At 37.4% G+C, this 9,033-nt stretch overlaps 1 protein-coding gene across 2 annotated transcripts in view; it reads left to right on the top strand.

The window, feature by feature from the left end:
- The first annotated feature begins 1,052 nt into the window (after positions 1 to 1,052).
- xpo4 (exportin 4) overlaps positions 1,053 to 9,033 on the top strand; it is a 45,706-nt gene continuing 37,725 nt past the window's right edge. The window contains exons 1-2 of one of the 2 annotated variants that reach the window (XM_066641330.1): positions 1,053 to 1,180; positions 8,919 to 9,024. In XM_066641330.1, the coding sequence (XP_066497427.1) occupies positions 1,115 to 1,180; positions 8,919 to 9,024 (172 nt within the window). In that variant the 5' untranslated portion in view covers positions 1,053 to 1,114. Of the gene's footprint in view, positions 1,224 to 8,918; positions 9,025 to 9,033 lie in introns of both variants that reach the window. The other variant, XM_066641331.1, reaches the window with a different exon arrangement.

Raw genomic sequence — 9,033 nt, 5'->3', positions numbered from 1 at the left:
TGACCAGCACCTGTGTATTCTTTATATTGATATTTAAGATTTTCCTTGTATTTAAACTTAATTTTAAGGTAACTTATGGCATTTATTTGATTTTATTTACCTCAAAGTTTATGGCATTTTTCAGATTACCATTGTTTATCTATTTTTTTTTTAATTTTTTAAATTTGTTTGTTTGTGAATAAACCTGCTGTTTAACTGTGCCTTTAAGACAGAAATATGTAAATGCTCCCATTCTTATACTATCATCTACTGTGCATAATATTGTGATAAGATTCCAGGAATTCTGTGAAATCTCAGCTGTGATAGCACTGCATGAGAAACCATCATGCTAAACTAATAAATAACTATGGGGTCAGGAGTACTTCAGAAAACAGTTCTATGGCACAAAGTCTATGCTTTTAGCAATATATTGGACAGTCCTTTGGATCAGGGTTACAAACATGTCTAAAGTATTATGAATTTGGGTATGCCACACATTTTTCAGAATGTAGGGAAGGTAATTAGAGGGAATACTGTTGTATAATTTAACCACATACAGATTGCAAAACATTAGTTGTACGATGTTTATTTATACAAAATATTGTAGGTGGACTTTTCATGTCTTTCTCATTGGCAAGTGGCAAAATGCATCATGGGTTTATGAATTGGACCTAACACATTTTAAATATTTTGATTTACAAACTTGCAAAACTGTAGGAAAAGTTTTAAACATGGCCACCTCCATATGAAGGACCCACTGTATAGGTCATAAACTGGTTTGTTCTGCGACTACTAAACAATTTCATTATTTACTTATTAAATATTAAATAAAATATTTAAAAAATCCTTAATAAGTACTTTTATAAATATAGCTTTCTATAGTTTTCTTATTGGTAGTGAAAGAGTACTCCTTTGAGACCCAAATAGAGCTTTTTGTTACCACTCTTTTTTTTTATCGGGCAAGAGTGAATTTTAGTCACATTTATCAGGCTTAAACACTAGATGCAGATTTGTGAAGCTCTCTGTCTTGTTGTATAAACCAGGTTGTTGAAACAGAGAACAGAGCTGAACCCATTGGCCCAGCGCTCCGCACAGTCCCAGCATGCAGCGCATGGCGCGTCATTGAGGAGAGACCATGATGGCGGCGGCGGGAGCACCAGAAGTGATCTCACAGCTGGAGAGCGCTGCCAAAGTTTTAATGGTGAGAGACGCGGCGATGTGTGTGTGTCCGCGGTGTGTTCTCGGTGAGTGTGGCGAGTCGGCAGTGTGTATCGGCTGTGAGAGCTGAGTGAGAGGAGGAAAGTGTGGCGAGGACCACCGTGCTCTCTCAGACTGAAGTTGTGTTCAACAGCGTCTCAGCCGAATTTTCCGATCCACCTTAAATAGTACAACCGTTAGGCTCTGGTGGATTTTAATGGTAAAAAATAGTGGGCTCACGGTTATCCCGGTCCGCAACTTACTCTATTTGCGCGTGTGTGTGAATTGTGTGAAGCAGTTTTAGGAGCAGCATCATCATCATCATCGTCGTCGTCCTCATCATCATTCTCACACAGCCACACGCTCTGGGTCCTCCACATGCTTGTTCCTACACATTGAATTACGAACCGTAGCTCTGCTAAAGTAAGCGCTGTATCTGTGCCCGATAAACCTATGTGTGAGAACCTTTCTGATTCTGCCGTTCAGAAAGTGAAGCTAGGGCTAAGTTAACATTAGCTGGAAAGTTGGAAGCAGCGTGGAGGGAGTTGTAGCTTCGCTCCGCTAACACTCACAGACTCGAGCCGCTAGCTCCCGAGACGAGGCTCTCCTGACTCTCCCCTCTCTTTCCTTTAGTCACCGACCGAGCCACGGTACACACACTCCGCCAAACGCACAAGTGTATCCGTATACTCATGTCCGAAATTATGAGTTAGGATAGTCTTCTCAGTTCTGTCTGTTTGACACTACTCAGACTCAAACACGAGGCTCTTTCACAACGATACAGGCCCTACACTTTTAAAAACATACCTTTAACATATGAGGATAGTTTACTGAACATTTTTGTGTTTTTGCAGGGTTATATATGAGGAATTTGTCTAAATAATAACTTGTACGTTAAAAGTGGCGGAAGTAAATAAAATGGGATAATGTAGGAGTATGTGCCGTATAACCGCAATAAATAACTATACAAAATACATTATGCTCCCATGCTAGTGGCCCTTTTAACTCAAAAGTTCATTGTGAACTGAAGCTTGAATAAGGCCTGCCACACACACTTCTACGTATTTTCAGCCATTACAAAATATGGTTGTGGATTAATACAGACGCTTTATATTTTATCTAACACCACCTCATTGTTTCTAATATCCTATACTCTCAGCTCCACGGATCATACAGGTACAGTTAGAAGTTCTATGTTTAGGGAGTCTGTTAATCTGCATACTTTGTTATCCCCCTTTCACCCTGTTTCTCAATGGTCAGGAGCCCCCAGAGGACCCCCACAGAGCAGGTATTGTTTGGGTGCTGGAATAAAACTTAGCACTGTAGTGAAACTGAGGTTGTGGGGTTGTTCATTGTGTTGTGCTGGTACAAATGCAGCAGATGCAGTAGTGCTGCAGGATAGGGCTGTTGCGGTGAAAGAATTTCCAGTGCTGTGTTTTAACAGGGTTCAAAACTTCGATATGTTATTGCTCAAAGATGCTAGATGAGATCCCAAATTTTTTATTTCCCTGTTTCACAGTGACTTTTCTGGTACAGATTTTGAATATTGCCTAGTCGGAATTGCCTGACCTTTCCTTTTCACTTGGTTGAAAGCTGAAATGCTCCCAAACTGTCGAAGTTGCATTTGGTTTTGTGACTAGGTTTGCTACCATTGTGTCCATTTTATAAAACAGAGACTGACACACAGCCATTCAGATGCCAACAGTTGGGAAAACATTCATTACACACACACACCAAAGTGTAAAACAAGAAAGACCATGCAATGAAAGGGAAAACATGTATAAACTGTGGTGGTGATGGTTCTTGCCATTCCTTGCGGTTGGCTGGTTAATAGTACGGTCTTACCTACTGCTGGAGTTTGACAGTTGTGTGTATTTGTAAGAATATGTATTGTATAAAGTCTCTTAATTTGATTATAGAATGCATGTACTTTGAGATTTTCATCATATTTTTGAGTAAATATAAACACCTCAGTCTTAATCTATAATCTGAATACATTCAGTCAGATTGGAGAAAATCTTTGCATGTTTAGATGAATTTTGGGGCCTTGCTCAGTGACATTTTGTGGTGTTATGACTTTCTGATTGTTGGGGCATACCGATATTGGTGTATCTAAAATGAGCTTGCCTGAAGGAGGAATAGAACCTATTTGTGTTTTGGTTATTCTATTAGTGTTTCTCTCTGGCTTGTGTTTTAATCAAAGGATGTCCCTTCCTCTGGTGACTCAATTAGCAACAGTTCATGTAAAAGCTCAAAAAGCTGGCAAAATTATCCATGAATTTTCTTTGTTACTACATTTTGGAATCTTTTGTCGATTAATATAATCGGATAATTAATAGCGTTCAGAAATTGAGAGAAGTGGTGAAAATGAGGCATTATTCCTTGAAGTTTGGGTTGAAAAAATTTCAATCTCAATTTCCGAGAGTGCAATTTTCCAGTTGCCATAGATGCGATTTGTATCATAACTGACACTCTCAGAATTCGAGTTAGCAAATTTTAAATGGTTCAGTTTAACCCAGTACATGGTCCTGTTGTCTGATTCTTCAGGCAGGTCAGTCATGCACATGCCCTGTGTGTCTACGAAACTAGTACTCTTGCAGCATTTGTAGAATGTGGCCAGGCTTCTTATTTTATTTTACTATTTCTTCTTCCTGAAACGTCTGAAATAACACATCTACATTAGTAGTACACCAGTGCAAGTTACCCATGCTGTGGACACAGATGCAACCCATACCATATGAGATGTTTGCTTTTGCAATTTTCACCATTCTGCACCATTCTTTTTCTTATGCTACGAAATGTTCATTTTGAACTATTTTTAAATACTCTCCCTAAGTTTGGCATAGTTAGCCACAAAACTGCTTAAATTGGAAATGGTTTCTGTAATTAATCACTCACATATCTATGTGAAAATGCAATAAGCCAAGCAGACTAAGCCACTAGATAAACTCTTACTCCTGTTAAGAAACTGTAAAATTGCAACAACCAATTACACACATGTCAATGAAAGAATCATGTGATTGTGTAGATTTTTTAAATATAATTAGTGCTGTCAAAATTAACCTATGTGGAGAACTTAATGTGTTGATTTAATGTTAATTAATAATTTAACCAAATTGGGCCACAACTTCCTCCTATTATTGATTATTCTAGTAATGTATTAGTGGTTTTATTTTGACATGTAAACATAGCATTTCTACAGCTGAGTTCAGATGGTAGATTAGTTCGTGTGCTGAAATATGTATTAAATCTCCCTCATGCACACAAATGAAAGACTAAAATAAATGTTCTTTTTTTCATCTGTTCAGTTTGGAAACCAACTTTCTTAAAGAATCAGAGGCACACGTAATTTTTTTTCAATCTTTTATTTTAAACACTGAAAGTGTGCACTTTGGTGTTTGATGACTTTGTTGAAGGGTGAGAAAAAGCGGCGACAGGGTTCAAGTGTTCAAGGGCTTGGAGTGTTAAGAGCAGAATGGGACACTCGCGCGCCCTTCAGGTGTAGATTAATCATGAAACACGGCAGCTTCTAGCACAAGTGGCCTAAATTTCCAATGTTTCATTAGATGCTTAAACATAGCTTTTCTATAAAATATTACACAAATTATCCAGATGATTAAAGCCACAACACCAGGGAGTGAGTTGCTCAGTACATTTTATTACTAAGAGCGCCATTAATGTTTAAGGTTTTACTTAGATTTTAAATATTTGTGCAGTAATGCGTGGTTACCAACATTGTCCTGTTTCTTTATTAATTATATATTCTGTTTGGTAAAATATAAATGAACATGCTTTTAGTAACATAAAAATTAACACTGTTAATATGAACTGAACTGCCTGGCGTTGATATAAGTTTGCATCACTGCAGTTAAACAGGGCTTTTCCCTTAACTTCAGCATTTTTAAAACATGACTCAAGCCACGCAGGTCTTAATAAAGATCTGTTTTCTCCATTTTCTGAGATGTCTTTTTGTTGGTATCTGTGAGGAACATCACAGGCCCGCAGCGAATCATGGGTAATACCCTTTACGAAAGTGTTGTCTGGTGTGAACTCATGAGCACACTTATTGGGGAAAAAATAAAAGAATTGGGACACCCTAAAGCCTTGCTCATTTAGGTGTGTACATGCACATGAGGGGTGTGAGGGCACAAGTATTGGAATGGGGGATTCTTAACCAAAAAAACGCAAAACAGTCCTGATCATGTGTTGCCATACACGTACGTAATATGAAAAATCAGAACATCAACCTAAAATTTCTATTTATTTGTATTATCTGTAATATAGCCATGCCCTTATGGCCTCTGATAGGGTAAGGGTTACACATTTTATAAAACCCTGGAATACAGTCAAATGGATCCTTCTGTCGTAGGAAACACAGGAATGAAACAAAATGTGTTTATATGAAATGAATCCTCTTGCTTTTGGGCACGGGAGTACAAATTAACTCTCCTGTTTTAGAAAACACAGTAGGTTTATTGGCCTTGATCCTACATTCAGTAGGAGAAATACATTCTGTACCGTTTCTGCATATGAACAGCTGGAATGCAGAGCTCAACAGCACAATTCAATAATGGAACAAACTCATATTTTGCTCTTCATGTCTGCATTACTGCCACAGTGCCACATAATGCGAGCGGTTTGTGTTGATTAATTTAGAAGCGTGCCTTGGTTACCATGGCCGGTGTGCAGATCACTTGCAGGGGCTGAAATAAAATGCTTACTTGACTTAAATAGATGAAAAATTCCCTGTAAAACTGTGTGGGGTAGGTCATAAATGGTTTTCAACATATATGTTATAATAATTCTGAAGAAAATTCTTTTATGTCTAAATAGTTATTTCCCGATCATGTTTTTCTTTGCCCCCAATCTGAGCCTTTTAATATTGAGTATCTGCCGATACTGAGTCCCAATCCGATAGTACTGTTACACAGTGCACATTTCAAGTATGCTATAACAGCAAATTATGATATTCTTTTAATGCACTACCTCTTAGTGGCAGCAAGAATACTGTTAAATAAAACTACTGTTTAATGTGTCTTTTTAACAGGACATTAATAGTAATGTACAGTGCTAATAATAGATGCATGTCAGTGAACAAGTAAAACAAATTCATCTACTTTTGTACTGTGGATGTACACAAAAGCCAGGGAATGTTGTGCGCCCAAAAGTCAGATTTATAAAACCCTGGTTCACACACCTGATCGTGGTTTCCGCTTTATAAATCACAATTTTCTTCAGAATGTGTGCACGTGAACCAGTTTTTTTCTGCCTCCATAAATCCCACATTTACTCAGAAATGGTCCATTCATATGACCTCATGATTATTGAAATATGGCCTTAACCATTATATTTTGAGTGGGATAGTGGAGAAAATATGGATGCAAAAAATTGAGGTAAGGGAAAATATGATGTTTGGTGGCATTACAAACAAACACAGGTTAGTTGAGTGGCACCATGTCTGCAGCAGTAAAGAAGTGTTAAATCGACTCATTGACCAATCATCGTTCACAACCAAAAAAAAACTACATATGCCACATTTTCAAAACTGTTGCAAAGCTTTTTGCAAATAAATGTATTACAGTGAGATTAAACAAAAAATAATTTTTCCTTTGAGAATCTGCTTCTTCAGTTAGGCAGATAGATAAATTTGTCCAAACACTCTTGAATTTAAGTGGATTAATTGTTGTTCCCCATTCAGTGACGAGTGCATCAGGAACTCTGTCAAATCACAAGACAACTGCTCCAATGAACACACAATGCAGCAAATGTACTTTACACATTTAACTGAATGAGAGGCACGACAGAACCACATGAAGGTTTAGTGTTTCCTTCCCAAGGAAATTGAGCCACCTAATGGCCAGGAGTAATAACACAAGCCAAATCAATATATTAAAATTTGAATAAAATAGTGAGATAAAAGAAGCTTGATTAAAATAATATAAAGTTTAGTTGGTTAAACAAGCAATGAAATGCAGATTAAATGTAGAATATAAAAATTAAATTATATTTTAAATTGAAAAGTAAACGAGTGTTTGTTAATTCTTATTTAATCTTTTTTTTATTTTTATTTTTTATTTATTTATTTTTTTTTTATCTCCTCTCCTCCCCTAATACTAAGCCCCATCCACACGGATTTGTTTATTTTTAAAAGCAGATCTTCCGCCAACGCATGAGAGAGAGATTTTTTTTTTTTGCTTCTTTCAAATGCAAGTTGGGTGGTGGTTTCCTCAGAGGTCCAACCCGTTCCCCCGATTTGATTTTTGAACATAAATATAGCAAAACAGTGTTCATTGTTGGTGTGTAAAATCACTCTTAGAATTAAGTACATATTGTACATAATTATTTGATGTTTTTCTTTTGATTGACTGTGACAAAATGCCAAAATTCAGACAAAAATCTCAGTTTTTAAAAATAAATGGATCTGTATGTATGGGTCCTTAATCTCTGTTATGGACTAATACATGTGAGGATGGTTTATGAATTTTCTTGCAGTTCTCCATTTTACCACACGATGTCAGTAATTTGCGCTCTCTGCTGTGTTTTCATAGTATAAATCACAGTTTTTGTGTGAGTTATGCACATTTCAGACCCATTTTATGCATATGCACTCTTTATAAATATGTCCCCTGAAATAATAACACTTTTGTTTGTTTTTCTTATTTATCTTCACCGTGGTTGTATGTATCTGTGTTTGTGTGTGTGTGTATATCAGTGGTGGATGCTGGTCTTTCAAGGAGGGGAAGCTCAATTTTGGCCTACATCATAAAATGTGTCGGTTTATTTATATGTAAATTCTACCCTCCATTCCTTTTCAAGAAAATGATCTATGACCCTGTCGTACCAACAAGGCGTCTTTTCCAGGGACTTGACTAGTGTCCTCTCAATGGCCAGCAGAGCTAGGCTGCTTAAACAGCCTTGGCCCATGTGAAGTGTGTCCGCCTGTGAGTGCTTTGTGACGGTGGAGGGGCTCAGCAGCACCCGCTGGACAGAAACCGCAATAGAAGTCAGAAAGAGTAATATAAGTCTCCAATAACAAGCAGCTACAAAAAAACCCACCAGAAATAGAAGCTCGATTTGTCGCTAGTCGTTTTTAACAAAGAAAATGCCGCTAAGAGGATTAAGAAAGTCTCTGGTTCAACTCAGAACAAAATGAAAATGTAATGCTCCCACGTATCTTTACACCAAAGGATCACTGATTCGCTCATTTCGCTGTCAATCAAAAAGGGATTCAGCCTCAGACAGATCATCCAATCATCATGCAGAAGCTGAGCGTCCGGGCCAGCCGAGGCCAGCCCACTGCCCCAGAGACGCTGAACGTCCGATGGGCGGGACAAAACCCAGCATTTATCCAATGACTCATCTTGTTTTGCTGCACTTCGCTGCTTCGCTATTGAACTCTGTGGACGCTGTTTAAAGCACCGTGAAGCTGTGGGAATGATTGAGAGGAAAGCCGCGTCTTTACCAGTTATAAGAAGCTGATTCTGAACAAAAGTTGAGCGCGTTGTAGTGCATATTTATTCACCGACATGTATACACAACAGTATATATTTGATCACTTATTTTTTGACATTTTAGCGGAAGCTGAGCTTCCCTTGCAGTCTTAGAGCAATCACATCTTGTGTATGTGTGTGTGTGTGTATATATATATATATATATATATATATATATATATATATATATATATATATATATATATATATATATATATATATTTTTTTTTTTTTGTAATTTTTGTTTTACAGGCACCGCCATCCATGGTCAGTACAGAACAGAGGCAACATGCAGAGCACATTTTCCTCTCTTTCCGAAAATCCAAATCACCTTTTGCTGTCTGTAAGCACATTCTGGGTAAGTATT

Source organism: Hoplias malabaricus, chromosome 12, assembly GCF_029633855.1.
Source record: "Hoplias malabaricus isolate fHopMal1 chromosome 12, fHopMal1.hap1, whole genome shotgun sequence".
NCBI lineage: Eukaryota > Metazoa > Chordata > Actinopteri > Characiformes > Erythrinidae > Hoplias > Hoplias malabaricus.
Note: the sequence above shows the minus strand (reverse complement) of the source record. Positions and strands in the feature narration are given on the sequence as shown.